The following is a 20,331-nucleotide window of genomic DNA, read 5'->3' as shown; positions in this document are numbered from 1 at the left end:
AGATCAATAATCTCTATACTAAACAGCATATGTTACTTTGCAGGTCCACTCATAGTGCACTGCTTCTGTGTTTTGCTTGCTATAGTTTAGATAATTATTAATTTGATGATTTCACCTTATTTTACAGCAAATTAGTTAAGAGCCTTTGTGAGGGACAAAAGGTTTTTTAAAATCCAAGTACACCTTAGCAAATGCTTCTTTCATATTAATTAACAGTTTTGGACTACTCTAAAAGATATGTGAGGCAAGTCCTCTCTTTGCAAAAGTTGTATTAAATTGCTTCCTCCTCATTTTCTTATTTCTATCCATGTGTTTTGAAGAGGATACATATTAAATTGTTAATAGATTATAGGTTAAACAGAACAAAATGAACTGCTGGTCCTGTGACAGTATTTTGTTTCTGTGCAATAGTCTTATGGACATATTTATGCCCTTTTTGTCCTTAAGAAGATGAACAGGGGTCAGCCCAGCTTTATGCTCTACGATAGACTAGTTAGTGAAATATGGCTTAATAAGGAATAACATTTGAAACTTGGATCAGTTTGACCACTTTGTATCCTTTCCCTGTACTTGGTTGTTAATGTTCAGATCATACAGTAGGATTTCTGCAGACATAAATGTACAGAACTGTGGTAAAAGAAATAAATTTCTCCTTCTACTGTATTTTTCAAATATCAAAACTTTGAATTTTTTTTTGAGAAGCCTCATTTTCTTTATGAGTTTACAGAAGTTGTAGCAGTTTAGCATTTTGGCACAAATATGTCTATGCTGCAGTTTCATAGCTTTGGGGTTAATAGATTTTGATGAAGTGGTGTTGGCCATTTTTCCCCCTTCAATTAATTAACCTAATGAATAACTGTCATGTACGTCTTCTCATTGTTACTTAAATTGAGATATTTTTTCTTTACACTGATATCGTACAAAAGCATTTGATTGAAGAGACCAAATGAAAGCATTAAATTGCCTAAGTGACCCACTCATTAGTTTTTGGCTACCAAATGCTCTGAAATCACATACAATATCATAGAATATTGTTCAACAGCCTGCTAAAAGAAGTACAGCTAATAGTTCACAAGAAAAAGACAGATTTGTATGTTTAAATTGTCTAGATGTTTTCTGTCTCTTGAGAGTTTAGAGGATGGGAACAATAGATGAAGGTGTTGCAGGAATTTTCATGTTCCTTTATTTTCTGAATCTTGGGTTTAAATTTAGTGATCATTATCAAGCATTTATGATTGATTGCTACCTTCTGCTTTATTCCTAGACATTTCAGTTTCCAGACAGGCAATGGTAGATTATGTTGATCCTTTTCAACTTCAGATTGCCTGTGGTTCTGTCAATTATTTAAGTTTGTGCAGAATTCTTTAATATGTGTCAGATTATTCACTGTGATATTAATAAATTTATGCTGGGCTTTGAAGACACCTTAGCCTTTTGTGGCTAATTCTATAAAACAGAATTAGTTTTTGGACTTGATTATGAAATATTCATACTGCAAAAACACCAGGAGATCTCAATCAAATGAAAACTGGATTGTTCCATGGATTGCAAATTCTCTATATGAAATTCCTTTCCTCAAAGGTATTGCTGTCTAAAAGATTCTTTATTGTTACCAACTCCAGCAAATTCATTACAAATTTTTCATTTACTAGAAAAGTTTACCTCATTCACTAAGTCTCAGTCATCCTGTTAGAATGTGAAACTCACTATTTTGATTTACTTAAAGGAGTAAATAGAAAGATCAGTCCTTGCTGACTGTAAGCTTTAGGGAGAAAAAATAATCCTTAAATCCTTACGGGCAAGAAAAAGAAATAGACAATTCCCAGAATACTCTTTATTTTGAGTAAGTTTTATGGCTTTTGAACACCTGGGCATAACAGAGCTGAAGTTGGGTCATTCTGTAGTTTCCTTGCTCTTGTAAGTACTGCTCAGTGCATATATACAGCTCATATAAAAATAACCACCTTTCAACTGGAAAGTTTGCTGTAAAATATGGGAAAAAAAATTTTGATTCAGAGACAGCACAAATGCCTAACTTCAAGGTAAATATCTATGTCTTTGAATTCTTCTCAGCTGCCTCTCTGTTAATATGATTGTTATCTTTATAAAAGGGTGACATACTCAGTTGTCTTAGTAGTGCAGGGCTATAAATGCCAATAAAAAGTTTTCAAGTTATGATTATTAAGTATTCTGTAAGAAACTCCTAGCTCATTTTATTGTGTATTTATTAAGCATTTTTTAAGCTCATAATCATGCTCATAAATTTCAGTTGGTACACTGAGCAGTGGTTTCCAGCATTTTCTAATCCGTTTCTAATTTAATTGATTTTTACCCATAAACAATATTTTGAAATAATTTGCCAAGAAGCCCAGTTACCATCTTTTTTTGGGCATACTTCCGTACTTTCAGTTACTGATATAATGGTGTAAACCTCTGGAAATTATTACACAGGAAAAAACCCTACATATTCTGCAAGTGTATATCAATTAAGAAGTATATGTCTCTTCAGTGTCCTGAAGTGCTAGTGGTTCTGCGCCAACTTTTAAAATTTCATTAATATTTTTTTGTCGTATTTCATTCCTGGTGCCTTCATGCACTATTTACCTGCAGTACACAAGATGCTACATGTAAGAGTAGGCTGAATAGTCTGTATATAAGCTCTAGGTTGGGTTTGAACAGACCCCTTTATCAATAACTATATATATCCAGGTTAATTCTTCTAACCTAATTTGCATTCGAACACATTTGATATAAATTTATTTTCTTTTGTAACATTAAATGAGTAGATTGTAAAATATTTATATTGTCACTGTTCTGAGATCTGGATATCCTTTAGTGCCTAGATAGTTTCATCACTTTTGCCTTTCTAGTAGAAGCATTTGAAGGAGAACTTCAAAGATAAAATTTCAAAATTCATCAGTCTGTATATATATATAGATAGATAGATAGTTATAGATCACTCGGGAATCAGAATTTTAAATCTACTGTTAAATAATACAATGGATGAAAACCACAATGCACAAATAAATCCTCTAATGTAGTATTTAATTAGGATATTATTTGTCTGCTTTTCTCTGATGATTTTTTTGAGGCATGTAGAAGATATGTACAGACCAAATTAATTTAAACTAAGGATGTATTTTATGTCACATTTAGAGAAAATTCAGGGTATTTATGACTAAAAGCTGTTTCCTTCTTAGTAGCAGTTATTAAAATTAACATCACAAGCAAAATATCAAGATGGGTCGCATTCCTTTCTACATGAATGATTCTTTTTATTTCTCTACCAAATTCTGAGTTTCTTGTGTACTTTCATTGCTATGATTATTCACTTCTGAGACAAACAGAGCCAAAGATGCATATTCATGACTTTTTCACTGTATTGTCATATAAACTGCTCTTACTCTTTCTCATTTATTCTACACAGGCCCCATCATCACCTTCTTCACCCATAGCTAATGAACCAAAATATGAGAAGCGCTGGCTAGACACCTTATCAGTTCCTTTGTCGATGGCTCGAATCTCGAGGTACAAAACTGGAACAGATAAATTAAGGTTTGTAATCTAAAAGGGGAAGCACTGGGTTAGTTAGCTGTACAAGTGTTTTGAGGTGGACTGTTGGCTTTATAAGAATTATTTGAGTGGAGATATGACAGTCATTAAAAAGTTCATCTGTGCAGTTCATCCTCTCTTAAGATTAATGACATGCATGGTGACTACAAAGATAAAGTAAAGCTCCTACAAATACATTTCTGTAATCTGTTGTATCTTGGGAATTCAGTGAGCATCTGCAACTAGTACAAAGGTTAATCTTAGCGTTAGTTGAATTAACTTTGAAGGTACTACATTTGGTTCTGTATCTCTTATAAAATACATCTATATTCGCAAATTCTATTATTGTCATCTAACTCTCCTTTTTCATTATGAATGGTAACACCATGCACAATCATCATGACTGTGCTATCACTGTCATGCAGAAACTCATATTGACAAGAGATTCTGGCAAAGTACATGGTAAAATATATTGTATTTTTGATCATAGAATTTTTTTGCAACTCAGAGACATAACTGATGGTTCTCAAAGTAGCTGTGGAATAGGAAGTCAGAGGTGATTTTACTGGACTTCAGGAAAGATGAAAGCAAAATTGAAGTTTAATAAAGCATCAATAATTAATATGCTTGAGAAAAGTTTAACACATCACAGCATACATAAGCTTTTCCTAGACATCATTCCATGTGGTAGGAGTGCCTCAAATCTGCTAGTTGTTGTGGGCCAAATAGTCCATATGTATCAGAACAGGAGTTCATTTGCTGTTGTTATTTTCCATGTTCTTTATGTGTTGCCCTATTTTTATTTGCTTCTAATACGTATTAAGGAGATAATCTCTATTGAAGCATCAACAGTACAGGTCATCTGCTACCAGGAGGTATTAGAAATTCATGTTAAAACCTTTCTTGGTCTGTACCAAATTTGTTACCCATTTCCTAAAAATGACCTGAAAATCATTATTTTCTAGTAGGACAGATTTTCTGCTTTAAGTTAGTGCAATTAATCTCCTAAACCACTTGGCAGCTCCTCTCCCAGATTTTGTGTTAAAGCATCACAGGTGAATAATAATAAATTATCCAGAAAAGTTTTAAGTTCTTCCATAGACTTTGTTTGAATTCTTAATTCTGTTTTATTTAGTCTCTCATCACTTCCTCCATCACTTTCTTCCTCCCTACTTCAACTGACCAGTTCATGTTGTCCAGCCTTTCCCAATCCATCCCAACCATTCAAGGATTAGAAGTTCTCCTGTGAATTAAGTGAACAAATCTCAGTGTGCAGATTTAGATATCAACACGTTGTCAACTTAATATCAATATTCTAAAATGTAGAGGATAAGTGAAAGAAGATAGAACGTTTAAACCTCTAACTTCAGTTACCACCCTGATAGTTTGAAGCAGTTTTGCTCCTGTGCTGTCCACTTCACCCATTAGATGGAGAAATCCCAAGGGATTCTAGTTCACAAAACAGTAGCATGTGCATTTTGAGAATTCTTGGAAGTAAAACACCTTCAGATGTTGTACTGGGTCTAGATGAGATGGAGCTAATTTTCTTCATAGTAATCTATATGGTGCTGTGTTTTTGTTTGTGACTCAAGCAATTTTAATAGCATACCAAAATTTTGGTAGTTGCCGACCAGTGCTTGCGCACCATCAAGGCCTTCTCTTTTTCTTGCTCTGCTCCCACTCAGTGAATAGGCCAAGGGGTAGGCAAGAAGTTGAGAGGAGGCACAACCAGGGCCAGTGACCCAAATTGACCAAATTGACCATTCCATGCCACGCGACATCATTGCTCAGCAATAAAAACAAAGCAGAGGGGGCTTGAGGGGAGCTAGCCTTTGCTTGGAGACTGACAGGACATCATTCTGCTTGTGAAATGTGGTGAGTGGTTGCCTTTGCATCCCTTGTTTTGTCGTGGTTTGGTTTGTTGGGGGCTTTTCCTCTTCTCTTTGCTTATTAAACTGCCTTTTTTTCAGCTCATGAGTTTTTTTATTCTTCATATTCTCTGTGCTGTGCCTCTGGAGAAGGGTGGTGGAGTGAGTAGCAGTGTGGATGGTTGGCTGCTGGACCAGGATCAAGCACTCACAGATATATTTTTCTTGTAAGAATTGAGGAGCTTAGTACTTTCAATTTCAATCTTACAGAGACTAATTCTCTTGTGATGCATCTCATTCCCATATATATTTAGTATACATACCACTCCTTAATTACTGGTGGGTTTTTTCCATTTTTGTTGTATACACTCTGAAGGAAGATGAAGTAATTCCACACAGCTTATCACCATCCCATGATACTTCTAGTAAGTGCTCCTTGCTTATTTTGATAAATGAACAGAAACATCTATATGGGCATTAAAGCAATACTGCCTTGAGATTAACTGTGGATGAGGTGTTTTCCATGTTCTTACTAAAAGTGTTTATTTTTGCCAAACTGCTTTTATCATAAAACCTGTGATCAGTCTAAATAACAATCCTGCTTTCAGCCATATCTACACATCTCTGTTCCCTTTCACATTTCAGCCATCAGTCTAAAGTCTGGAGTGAGTCCATTACAATTCACTTCCCTGAACATATCACAGATCCTTCTGACCAATTTGCTAATTTTTCCATACTCTGAATATTTACTCTAAGCCTATTTGCATACAGTCTTTGACAGCATGCCTGTTTTTTCTGTATTATATGAGTTCATGTCATGTCATGCTTGTAACTTTTTGTCTCTCTCGTGTCATAACTTTGTATTGTTGCAATGCTTCATTATATTTTATCCACTAAGTTACCTCAACTGGTCTTTCAGAGGTGCCCTGGCACCAGAACAGCCAGGTTACTTTTGAAGTCAGTGTTGGAGTTGTTGAAGTGTTGGAACTATCATCTGTAGTGTCACATACACAGCTGTGTGCCTTCTGCTCAGCTAGATGGACTGTATAAAAGGTCTTTTTCCCCTACTTCCTACCAGAATTAAATTCAGAGAGGGCTGTATAATTCTTTCCATCAAAAATTACCTACAACCCCTTGGCTTTTGGCATTGCTTTTTGACTATGCAAAATATTATGGCTTATGAAAGGTTACTGAAGCCTGTAGGATCATTTTGCTGTCTGTCCACTCACAGGTAATGAACACTCTGCGTTCTTCAATTCCTCTTTTCCCTGATAGGAAAACATCTTTTACATCTGGGCAATTATTGCAATTGACTACAGCAGAACTTTCCATACTTTTGTTACTATACTCAATCTCAAACTGATTTTTAAAAATATATAGTATTGTATTGTATATGCTATGTATAGTGTCTGTAAATGTCAATCCAGGTACTCTTGCTGTTCTGATGTGGTAAACTGCCATCAGCCAGTCTGGATGGCTCCTCTGACCTCATTCACTTCTCCAAACAATCTTTGAGATTGTTTCATATTTTCAGCATTTTTTTTTATTAAATAACTCACAGATAACCTTAGGAACAAGAAAAAAGATTGTTTGTCATACAGTTGAGCAGAGTCTGATATTTTTCCTGAATGCCATCTTTTTGTTAACCTTTATTTAAAAAAAAAAAAAACAAACAACAAAGTATGACAATGTACGGCATGTCAGCATCTTGCTCAGTATTCATTTTTCAACTGGAAATATGTTATATAGCTAGAGTTGTCTGTTAGACTGTAGTTTACTTTTAGTTTGCCTTAGATCAAATCTAGTCTAATCTAATCAGATTCAGCTGTATTGTTTCCTTTGGGGTTAAACTATGCAGTTTAAATTCTTCTGTATTCCATATGAGTTTTCTGGTAACATTGGTAAAAAAAGGGCATATTTTCAGACTACTCTTGTGTCATGAGAAGGCCAGGATCATGTGTATCTATTTGATTGTTATTCTTTTTTTTCATTTGAAGAGAAAGGAGTTGCCTTTGGCCTTTCATTACACTTGACTTTTAATTGTTTTTTCCAAGGAAGACTGGTGACTTAATGACACAGGAAGGAGCATGTTTTTTTATATATTTTAGGTTCTGACAGCACCATACATATTAAGAGAAACAAGAGACAATGGGATATATTTTTTCCTTCCTTATAAAGGAATGACTGAAAATACTGCAGTGTGACTTCCAAGTATGTTTGTCCATACCACAAAACAAAAGCAAAAAAATTGCCAAGAATATTTTAAAGGAAAGTTAAGAAATGTAGTAGATGCCATTCCTCTTCTCAATGGAAGACTAAACATTGTATTAAGAAGTGAAATCACTCTGAATTAGTGCATGTCATATTGTTGATATGATTGGAGTCTATCTGAATATTTTTATGCAGCAGGCTGATTAATCTTTTTGTTTACTTAGCAATTCAATAATTTTTTTTATTCAATTGCCTTTATAATATAGCATTACTACTTCTATTATTCTACACTTCTCACCAATCCACCAATGTAGTTTTTCTCTGTAAGAAGTAAGGTAATATATACAATGAGAATGCTGTTGCTCTGAATATGCTTAATTGGTGGTTGGTAATGGAAACATTTTTCAAATATTGAGGATAGAGTTGGTCAATAAGTCTGATGTAAGTTTAACAGAGAAATAATGAGATCAGTAGGTCTTTCTCAGCCAGAAGAATTTGTAGTTCATAGTAAGTTTTTTAGGGGGGTTTATTTAAGATATAGAAGATAAGTAGTCTTATAGAAAGTGGAGAATGTAGTTCACTCATTGTAGTCTTTCAGTTTTCTTATGAAATGTCTAAATTGTTATTTGGGAAAATGTAGATAAGTATTTTTAGTCCTTATAGCAGATACTGGTAGTACTGTATAATATTTTTTATACACTGTATTGACTGGAGCTTTGAGTGAAGGTACAGTAGCTATAACCCCTTGAACATTATGAGTTTAGACACTGAAGAAAAAATGCTTACTTAGAATATGGAAAATTGAGGAAGTGAGTGGAAGTAATTCAGGTCCCGTATCAATGAGCTCATGTAACTATGATCCCCATACAAAACGACCTAATTAGATTTAGGTGTTGCTTTCTATTCCTTGTTATTCTGGCCATTGAAATTACTACAGAGTATTGTGTAGTTGATTTTTTTTAATGGACTCACTGTTTTTTTAACAGAATCTTTCTTAAGAATTGTATTTTCCATTTAACATTTCAGTAAGTTAACAAAATGCCTTAATTAGTTAAATAAATTGAAAATTAGGAAGTGAAATAAACCATTTTGAGAAAGATCTAGGTGTTAAACATAATCTGTTTGAATTACAAAACCTTAATGAGTACTTGCTTACCGTTTTTTGACACATCAGTTAAAAGTATAATGTCTATGTTACTTCAGTTATCTTATTTGATTGCTCTAAGTGTAGTAAAAATAAACCAAAGTTACAATGCTGGAAGCAAAATGCTCCCCCAAAATACCACAAACATAAAATGCAATCCAAGTTTATGTTTAATGCTTTGTTATCTTTTTAGCTACGTAGTTTCTGTTAATAGTCCAGATATATGAGCACGTTTGAACATTTTTTAAGGTACAAGACTATATGACATTTACAATATAAAATAATATTATTTTTAACGTGACATTTCAGAGAGATTAAGTAATTCAGATAATTCTTTATGAAGAATTTCCAACCAAATCCACCCATAATCCATAAAACTTCAGTTTAAATATAAATAATTCTAGCAAGACGGTCAGATAGTCCTATAAACAAACCACAAGAAAATGTTGAAACAAAAGCAATAAAAACTCAACTCAGAAATCAAAGAAATCATACAAACAGGAAGGAATACTGATTTAGGACCTGGGAAGATCAAATCTGTCTGTCTGTATCAGCATGGTAGTAATCTTCAGGTAAAACAACTGCTGTCAGACATGCATCTAGGTTTTTATAAGGGCAACACAATAAAATAGTTATGTAAGTCTAATGGAGGGATGGTTTCACATGCCACAGACACTAAGAAATCTAAAAATATGTTTTGTTGAAATTCTTAGCCTCCAGTAAAGTAAAAATTCAGCTTTTCTCATTTCAACTGTATGGCAAAATATACTTTATTAATATTAATTAACAATATTTGTTTAAAAGTGTCAATGTCAAAAAAATAACTTGAAGTCTTCCAATGCTCATCTCTTACTCTCTCTGCCATTCTCACAAAGAGAGTGTTTATTTTATTAAAAGAAATTATTGCCATAAACAAACCCCAGAGGAGACCAGGAATGCAGGTCCATTCATCATTTCATCATGAAAATGAGATAGAAAGAGATTGAGTATGGAAAACAGTGCCTCATGCTCCTTGGCAGAAATGCTTAAAGGAAACAAAGTTAAAGATTGGGAGACAAATTTGAAATCAAGAAATGTGAGGGTAATTTGACACAAATTTCTAGAATTTAGGAAATGAAAATATTCATTTCTGGTTCTAGTTGCAATAGTCAGTACCACAACTGCTGTAGTAGAAGAGATGGCAAATTCCTCTGACTGTGTTTTAAAATGATCTTGTAACCTCAGAAAAAAAACCAAACACACACACACAAATAAACAAAATAAACAAACAAACAAACAAAACAACCCTCCCCAAAAACCCTAAACCAAAACTACAGCAACTTTATAGCATCTTGAGACCTCTCAAACTTACTATTTGGTATTAAATGGAAAGCTCCTCATCACCTAATAGGAATAGGTGCTTTGCTCTGCCTCTATTTTTTTTCTTTTCTATGTTTCGAGGAAATGGTAGAGAGAGAGGCATGGCATTTAAGCCTCTCAGATTTATTTTCTCCTGAATTCTAGTGCTGTCTCAGTGCTTGAATTGATTGTTTCACTTAAAACAAAAGCCTCAGCATTCATTTTGGTAAACTTTTATTTTTATTTTTAATATTTGTTTTTACTTGTAGGGTTCTATACACTATGCTTTTCAGAACACAGTATGATACCTGGAACAATATCAATGTATTATGGTATCATCAGAGGGAAATTATTGAAACTGAAGGCAAGAAATAATCATAGTAAAGTTGATTAAAATTGAGAGTAAAATCAGTGTATTACTAGCACAGACTTCATGGCTGACATCTTCTTCTTTGACAAGCCTTGGCTCTTTTGTTTCCTGTGTCATTTAATGCACTAAACTGCTCTCAGGTAAAACTACCTTCCTGCCCAAGTCAGCACAGTGGGGAGAGCAGTGCCCCAAAGGTCTCAGTCACATGTATCAGGCAGCGTGACCACCATTAGCACATCAGATGCTTTGAACCAAACTGAGATCCTGGGGAAGGATGTCCTGGTGTCAGTCTTATGGAGCAAGGGAAGAGCTCTACAGGAAGGGCTGTCTTGGTGGACACCCCTTTGAGCAAGAGTCAGCTGAGCACACTTTCAGTGATGAAGCCCTATACAAGGATTGCCCTTTCACTGGGTAAGGATTCTACCATCATAGTTTTGATATTTGAATTGGATATCTAAACTGGGTATTGTGAGTTGCTTCTCTTCACAGCACCAAATTAAGTCTGTTTCCAGCTTCCACTGTGTATCAATGAATAAGGAATTTTCACTGTCTCAATGGGATGTTGACAAGATCATTCCATAAGTCATTTCATTACAGCACTGTTGGGATCTTTGTCAGAGCCTTAGGTAAAAAGAACAATGTGCTTGAGAGGTGATTGATTCAATTTACTTAAAGACAATAAAAGGATTTGGTTTGACCTTTTCTTTCTTTCTGAAGAGTTGAAACATTTTCTCAAATGAAAGTGACACAGAATTATACCATTGCCACCAGGTGTTAGTAGTTACCATAATAATTCAATCATGAAAGTAAAACAGGGAATCGGCTTATATATATTTAAGTCTTCAGACCAAGCATGTAATTTTTGCAAAAAGCAAGTATAACACTTTATAACTCTTGTAACAGTAAAGCCTGTCATATATATCTGTTCAGATACTTTGTCTTATTAATATTGTATGTGATGTTACCCTTTTCGGCAAGGAATAGAATTCAGTATTCCCATTCACCATCAAAATCCCTAAAAATGACAAAGGTTAGTTAAATAACTTTTTCACTAAGTCACGAATGAATTACTGCCTATGAAACTGTGTGTCATTTTGAATGCTTATGTTGGCATATATGATAGATTAAGCAGTAGAGGACTCCACCTTGGATCAGAGAACCCTAGGAAAACTCAGCAACTTCATAGAGCAGTATTTTGGATTCAGTAGTTGGCTTTCTTCTAAGTTAGTACCAAAAATGAAGCAATACAGCTATAGGTATAGATAAATAGTCTGTAAATGTAGAAGATAGTAGTGATATTCTCCATATTATATACACAACAAACATATACACAATCGTTCAGGTAATTATAATTGTCTTTCACCGTAGTATATGACAGAAATATAATTCTCCTGACAGTCATAGGCATTTAAATAATCTGTGAATTTTTCTGAAGTTTAGTTACTGCAACTGTTGCATGTCACTTCTTTTTACATTTACATCAGTGTACTTCCATGCAACTACTTGATGAGCCTTTGTTGTTCCTATTGAAAAATCTTATAGTAAAAAAAAGCATATCCCACCATCATCCAAAGGCAGGGGTTTTCAGACATACATACACAATGTGTAACTGTCTCAGTCTAAAGAGACTGGAATGTTTGCTAAAGAGGATGAGTTATGAGATAGACCAAACTTCTCTCTCTCAGCAATTGTAAATTCAAAATTAAGGGGTTTTAATCGAGGAAGAGTGGAAAAAAACCAGAAGAAATAACAACCCTTTATTAAAAGATAAATGTATGTTGACAAGAACAGTAACAGAACACAAAAAAAACTAGACAGTAGTCCTGTACCCAAAAATCCCCTTCAAACAAAAGACAAAAGGTCAGAATACTTCTCTGTCCTTTAGCACAGTTCTAATCACGGTTGGCAGGGGCACTGTTGGATCACTGGAAGTGCAGAGCCTGCAGTACTCTGTCGTGGTTTGCAGGGGGTGCTGTTGGGCTCTGGCGGTCACCGCACGGGGTGGGTGGTCTGGGGGATGGTCTCAGATCATGGGAGAAGCCGAAAAGAAACAACGGGGGGCCCTTCCCCCAGTGGAAGAAGGGCAGAAGGAAAATCAGTCCACCCCCACAGGACTCACTGTGGTTCTCAGTTGATGGCGCCCCAAAAAGCTCCTCCTTTTCTCCCAGCGAGCACAGAGACTTTCCAATGAAAACGCAACAGGTCCGGGCTGGAGACAAAAGACAACTCGCAGGCAAGTTGAGGCCAGCAGTCAGGGCTGAGCAGGACAAGAAGCCAGAAAGACAGGCTTCCAGGCCTTCTCTCCAAATGCATGCTCGCAGACCCCCATCTCTGTCCGAAAGAGAGAACTCCACCGTCTGAACCTCTCCCCTTCTGAGAAGAGCCCCCCCACCCCCTCCCAAAACTCCTCCCCTCTCCCCCCAGCATCTGATGGGCCATCTGTTAGGAATGTGGTCTGGCCAGCTAGTTCTTTTGTAAGGCTAATTGACTCCCTTCCTCCTTTCCATTCAAACTCCGTCTTTCCTGCAGTAGGGGGCAGGGGGAATAAAAATTCCCCCTCTCAGATTTCTAACCTATAACAGTAACTTACTGCAGATAGTGAGGAAATCATTGGCATTTGCAGAATAAAGATGCTATAAACATGTAAAAGTTGCATTAAAAGTTAATAAAATGCAATTGCGCATTCCCATGTGTCAATGCTGTTTTGATAAATTTGTTTAAAGAAAAATGTTTAAAGAAACTCCTGAGTACATTTTTCAAATTCCTATGTCATAAAAGAGCTTAAAGTAAACATTACTTTTAATGACATGTAAAAAAATATTGGAAACCAAGAAATGAAAGTTAGGAAGACAGTTCTTTGCATCTTCATACATTCCTAGTAAATGAAGCTAAAATGCAATGAAGAAAATTGGCAATTTGGTTTAAAAAAAAATATGTTTGTTCAAAAAGATCTAATGCATACTTCCTTAATAGACTACCTTAAGTTCGGCAGTTACGAACATATTATGTATACTCAGGGGAAGTAAATGATCAGCAGCACATGTGTGCTGGTACAGAGAAAGTACTTATTGTATCTGTTGCTCCTGGTACTGCCCATTATTATCCTTCTTTTTGTTACCTTTCTTCTGATTTGTAAAGTAAACACTCAAAACTTGTCAAAAAGCATAAAAATCACTTGAACATTGATAAATATTGGGCAGTTTCAGAAAATTGATGTATCTTCCTTTATGGATATATTTCTTCTTACTGCAGATCTAATGCATTTGAAGTGCTGGCACTCGATGGAGTTGGTACTGGGATACTTCAGTTTTATACAGCCCAGGAGAGTGCTGACTGGCTGAGAGCAATGTCAACTAACATCAGTGATTTGACACTTCAAAATGTATGTTACTTTCTGCATATTTTCTTGTCTATGCTATTGTAAAATTATTTCTAGTTTTCAAAGGGTAGAAAACAATTCACATTTAAGAGATAATATATAAAATGATTGTGTATGAGGAGGAAAAGAGAAAGGAAGAAGCAGGGAAAGGTGGTCTGATCAAAACTATCATGAAGTTTCCAGGACTTGCAGTGTTATCATAGAACAGAGAGTAGTAGAAAAACATTGCATTTATTATTTTTAAGACTTATTTAGGCAAAATATTTATCCGTAGTGGTAATTTCACAGAGCTTTAGACATGACCAAATATATAATTTTTACATTTTTTAATTAAACTATGCTTGAAATTAACATTTGTTGATTTTGAAGTAGGCGTGTGAAAATTCCATGGCTAGTGAAGGGCAATTTACAGATGCTTATTGGGAGAAGTTATTTTTACCTCTCTAAGTTGTCTAAGAGTTGATTTATTTAAGATCATATTATTCTATATTTCTCCTTTCTCTCTAGAAGTATAAAGGTGCTTATGCTATTTTAAGTTATTCCTGTAAATTAATAAGTAACATTTGTTGTTGCAAGCAGAGGTATTATCTAATCCTTGGAGAAACAGAAAATTGCTATTTGGACAGCACATTATTATTCTAACAAAGAACAGCTAAAAACTATTGAGATTTTGGAATGAACCATAAAGTTAAATAGGGAACTGGATAATGTACAATATTGAAAATATATTTATCTTTAAGAAATGGTAAAAATCAGTGATGAAAATATAAAAGCACTGTTATCACTGAAAGAATTGCCTGTACAGGTTTTTAATATTTTTCCTAAAATATATTGAATCCGTAACATCTTTTATAAATTATGATTTAGTAGCGTGACTTTAATTTTATGCTTTGTACTCTAGATGAACTGTTGCTTAGTTCTTCAGATTATATTGCATAGAATTTGTATTGGATTTCAACATAAATCTTTGGTTAAAAGAGATTTAAAATTTAATTTATTTTTCCAGTCATCAAAAGTTACATGGAATTCCATTTGATCGCTATAGTTCATGTATTCTGTTAAATCTCCAAATATTCAATTGCTTAAGCAATCTCTTTGACGAAATCATTTTTGCTTATGATGCATTCTTTATAAATATTCTCTATTTAGCGATTTACATCATGTACACAGTGTTATTATTTGACAATTCTAAGAAAGTGCATAGTAATATTTTTAGAACAATTCCAGTTCATAGTTACTTAGACAATTTATTTTTCTTTCTAATGAAATCAACTGAATAAAAACCACTCCAAGGATATAAGTGAATAAGACAATAAAAAGTGACTATAAATGCAAGCAGCAACTTTTATTATCTTAGCATGCTAGTCTGTTTTTTTCAAAGGCACTATGTGCAGTAATACATGTCCTGACATAGTATCTTCACTGTGTTGGGACCTGTCTGAGTAGTTTCATTGGTCTTCTCCCTTATCTATTACAACACTGAATTCTGTAAACAAAGTAGTCCATCTGGTGTTAATATAAGTGGTTGTTCCCAGGAAAGGTCTGAGAAATAACAGTCATGAATGTCATGAACAGATGAATTCCCATGTTTTGTGGGTTTGGTTACTCTATGTTATAGAGTAAACTCTATGTAGCTCATATGAGAAGCACATAAACTTTTTGCTTGGACTTCATGGACTTCATTAGGTGTGCAGCCTGTGGTACAACTGGAAAGGTCCAACCAGAGCATTTTGATTACTGATCATCAGAACAGGAGATGTAATAGTCAGTGAGAATCCCTTTTATGGCAAACCAGTTTTAAGATGAGGATTGTGGGGTTAAAGTGCAACAGAAGTTTACAGCAGAAGGAGGCTGGAGAGCACTTGCTGCCTCTGGACAGCCAAATAGACCACCGTCCACAGTGCTTAGGGTAAAGCCTTTGTTTTGGGCTTCTTGAAAGTCCATTTTGAATGCATTTTATTACCTTAGTGCTATCATTTCACAGAATCCTTCTTTTCTTGTCATACCTCAGAAACTGACATTAGGGAATGGATCTATAATTCCTTCAGACCTCTTTACTGTTTCTGCACTTTTCCGCTTCTGTAGAGTGTCTCTCCCATTCTCCAGGAGATAATCACTACTCATTCAGAAATCCAGAATCTTCCTTATCTAGTTATGGGTTATGCTGACTCTAAGTTCAGTTGCTTCTCCAAATATTTAAACTAGTCATTTCCTGTTCTGTACTATGCCATAATCTCTGTATGGAAATTAATTACTGGATACATAGTCACAATGGATCTTCTTGCTGATACGTTTGGCATGATATCAGCATTCTTACCTGACCTAAAATATTACTAAGTTTTTAAGCAATATTTTCCATTATTCACATTTTACTTCCACATATTTTTAGATTTTGTTTTGCTGTTTTGCTGATAATTGGTTCATGACTTTAGCAACTTTTCCTGCACCGTTCTTACTTAATCCATGTGTATTCATGCTACTCTTGTATACATCCTTTGTCCTACATATTTGCATAAAATTTTGAATAATTTCTTTTAGAATTTTAGTTCTTAAAGAGCTTCTAATACAGACTGTTTTCTTAGAGTGCACACAAGCTTTCCTGTATCACTTTATCCTAATATACTTCATTTTTTTTATTTTACCCTAATACAGTTTCATTCAGCAACTGGCAGCTCTTTGTCAGATCTTCTGCTGATGCCAGAAGACAGTCCTAATGTAGGTAGTACAAAAATAGCTCTGCCACAATGTGATACTTCTGCTATTGTCAGACTACTCTTTTGAAGTACTGAAACATCTAACTTCTATACAAAGACAAGCTCTCTGGGGATCAAGTGTAAAGAAGGAATCATCTTTCAACAGTGAAGATGTGAGGAGTTGTCACTGCATAAGGCTGCTGCCCCTGTATGTTAGCATATTTAGAAAGTGCTACTTGGTAGATGAGAACTAATGATTCTGGTACCAGCCTGGAGAAAGTTAGTTCTTAGATGACAGAGGAGCACAGGGAATACTGCAACATGGAGAAAAATGTAAGGGTATCTTTTTAGCCCTCCTTACTGATACATGCTTTGTATGCTTAGCTCAGAAAATCTTCTAGTAACAATTGGCTTTGCAAGCAGCATGCATTACTTTTTTTTCTGAGGACCCTTGCTCCAAATTATTCATCATTCTGTTCATATTCTGTTTTTTTCACATACTTTTCTACCAGAATCAAACTACCCTATCATCTTCCTTTGTGATTCAGTCCCCGATTTCAATGTTTGCAAAGCTCTTCACATTTACCTTTGGCAGAAATAAATAGAGGTGAATCAGCACCTCCGATTTATTTCTTCATACACTTCTTTTCTCGCAGAAGGAGGTGCAGTTGAAGAAACTGAGGAAAGAGAGGTAACAGAAACTGTCAGTGAATATTCCATGATGTAACAAGAAGCACAGGAAGCAAGTTAATCTGCATGTGCTTCTCACTGCTGCTGTTCTTAATTTCTTTTGCTGGAGGGTTCTTTGTAGGCTGAAGTGACAACTTGTGATGGAAATAATTTTTTAGAAGAGAGTTTTTTGGGATAATTTATATTTCTCTCCCTATTTTGCACCATTCAAATTGCCAGCTATTAGATAGCTTTTTTTTCTTTGAAATATGGCTCCAAACATTAATGAAGTCATAATGGGTTGAAGCATCTAAAGGTAATGCTGCCAGTTCATCTACATTACAGAGACTTGTTTCTTATATTTATAACTTTCTCAAGGTTTTGTATTTTTTCCCACTATATTCTACTGGTCTTATTTCTTAAAAAAAATTCATAAATAAATGAGTAGCTCATAAGCAGATAAGAGAAAAAGTTATGATGCACTTGTTCCACTTTAAGCATTATTTATGGTTTTTATAAATCATTCACACAGTTTCATAGGAGATTGGTAGAAACTTAAAATTTGGAATCAAAGTAGGTTTGTTAATCCAGATCATATTTATGCCTTTTACAGCTTTTTTAATTGTATGTTATACTGTACAAACTTTTTCTTTTATTCCTTCATGTAAACACGTATCTAAGTGATACTCTGCGTTGCAGTTGAGTTAATAATAGTTAAATACTATTATAGCTAGGAAAAAAAAAATAGGTGCCTGTCAGAATCCTTCACTCTCACTGCTGTCAGGAAAGAGAATATAGGTTTATTATATGTGAGATAAATCCCAACCCGAGACGTATTTAGATTTAGGTAAACAATTCTGAACTATTTCCTTCCCAGTCTGTTCCTGTCCTGTATGTATCCATTCAGAACAGAATATAGAAATTATAATTTGTTTAATAGTTCCTTTTCAAAGTTGCCTGCAGTCTTTGCAGATCCAGGTTTTTTGTTTTAGTTCCCCTGTTGTCTCCAGCTCCCATTACTGTAGTGCAGTGCTAAGAACCTATGCACTGCCAACAAGGTAAGTGTATCCCATTCCTGTCTCTCTGCACCAGCTGTGGAGGCATATAGAGAACACATGCTGCCAGGTGAAGTGGAGAGTACATACTTCTCAGCCCCATAACATAGGGACGTAAAATGATCTTTCCCCACAGTTACATCAGGGCTGCAGACATCCCTGCTTTGAACAGGGATGAGCTAAGACTGTGCAGTGAATAGCTGTGGAGTCCAATGCATTCTTCCCTCTTGCCCTCTTCCCAAAGGGAAGCTGAACTGCTTATGAGGGTGCACTTCACAATACTCTACCCTCATTGTGCAGAAAAACCTGCATGACCAGTCTCACACATTTTTTTCCAGGCACATCTGTAACTGTTCACTTGCACTGATTTGTGCTATAGTAATCTCATTATTCAGCAAGGTTTTGGATACTTGCAAGGAAATTATATTTTCCGTGTGTATAACATGGCTTCTATGTATTTACTTTGTGTGTATATTTTTGTCTGAAGCACAAGAGCAAGGTTGGGGTAGAATATGGGCAGGATGTATCAGCATTTCTACTGACATTAGTCAGTAGTGTGTCTTTTCGTTATGTCCTGCACGACTACTCTAGCAGGATTAAACCTACCAACAAATCAGACTGGTGAGATCTGCTTCCTTCTGTGACACTGGGCATGTCACCAATTTGTTTTAACCAAGTTACAGAGTGAGTTTCTTGAGTTCTCACTGGTTTGTTACTGACAGGGCGTCAAGAATCTCTGCCACCTCTTCCCCCCACCTCAGTGCTGCAGGCCTGCTCTGGCTTAGTGCAGCCATGCAGCCTGGAGCCAGGCTGTGGTAAGCCACACCTCTGTGCATGACCTGGAAGGAACCTTGCTAGGGCCCCTTGTTCTGCTTAGCAGCTGAATTTTAGTTCCATTCTTGTCTTTGATCCATGCCTGTGCTATGCTGCAGGTTGTGCAACTGCCGGCTGTGACCTGCCTCTGTTGTGGTAGTCCCTGTTCCTCCTCTAGGGTGGCAGGGAGTAGTAGGGACCATGGCAGGGCCACTCCAAGGGCCTGACAGGATCTTCCAGCACACAACCCCAGGTGACAACCAGGTCTGGCAGATGCCCCAGGCTCCCAGTATCTTGGCCACCTCATCCTCAGACCCTCCGTCACTCCCCTGGAATTCTTCTGCTTGTTTCCTGTGGCATTTGTAGTTTTCCATGTGCATATTTGTATAGGTTTTGGTTTTCTTATCACAAACCTTTCATGTCTTCTTAAACAGGCTTTTTGATGACAAGGTCCTTTGCAAGTACTCATCAGCTCTAGGACAATTTTCAGCTTACTCTTTGCAGTATCGGGGAGTCTTTTTCCAGTCTAATCTTTTTCTTTCTAGACTCTTATCTATCCTTATCAACACTGCACATTTAAGTGTTACCCTTTAAAGAAAGGAATATATGTCAGGGTTTGCATAGATAAGCAGTAGACAAACTTTGACTGCCAGAGAAAAGCCAAAATGAACAAAACTTTTCATTACCTAAACAAAGAGAAAAAGAGAGAGATATGTAACTTTATCTTGAAGAGCAAACTAAAAGGAAAGCCCATACAATTTTCCTTTCATCCTTCAACACATCTTACACTCTATTGTCTTCATTTCACAAGTACTTAATCACAGACCTCATTTGTAAGTCTGCTTAAGCAATTGTTTAACTGAGTGAGGTGTCTACAGTACAGTACAATATTTTCACTCAGAGTGGCAAATTTAAGTTCATACATGCAAATCTTTATGAAGGATGTAATGAAAACTCTGATAAAAGGCTTTTGTCTTTCAAATATTGGTGGTTTTTTTTAAATTCAATGTAGTAGTAAAAATCTAGTATTTAAGCACTGAATGATTTAATTTCTTACAAATATAATTTTGAAGTATTAATACTGTATTCCATAACTAAGTCAATCAATGCTAATTGCATCACAGAAACTCTTCAGCATATAAATAACTGTGTGTTCTTCCATCTCTGTCATAGATGAAAATGGCAAATAAATGCTGTTCTCCCTCAGACCAGGTAAGACTTCTATTACATTATGCTTTT

The 20,331-nt window shown here is 35.5% G+C and overlaps 1 protein-coding gene across 1 annotated transcript in view; it reads left to right on the top strand.

The window, feature by feature from the left end:
• The window catches only part of SNTG2 (syntrophin gamma 2), a 146,177-nt gene that overhangs the window by 81,428 nt on the left and 44,418 nt on the right, over positions 1-20,331 (top strand). Inside the window, exons 9-11 of the mRNA XM_018088882.1 lie at positions 3,428-3,555; positions 13,736-13,865; positions 20,266-20,304. Coding sequence (XP_017944371.1) covers positions 3,428-3,555; positions 13,736-13,865; positions 20,266-20,304 — 297 coding nt within the window. The remainder of the gene's footprint in view (positions 1-3,427; positions 3,556-13,735; positions 13,866-20,265; positions 20,305-20,331) is intronic.

Source organism: Manacus vitellinus, unplaced genomic scaffold (genome assembly GCF_001715985.3).
Source record: "Manacus vitellinus isolate BGI_N305 unplaced genomic scaffold, ASM171598v3 scaffold_11_pilon, whole genome shotgun sequence".
Taxonomy (NCBI): domain Eukaryota; kingdom Metazoa; phylum Chordata; class Aves; order Passeriformes; family Pipridae; genus Manacus; species Manacus vitellinus.
The sequence above is the reverse complement of the archived record's forward strand: the minus strand, read 5'-3'. Positions and strand labels throughout refer to the sequence as shown.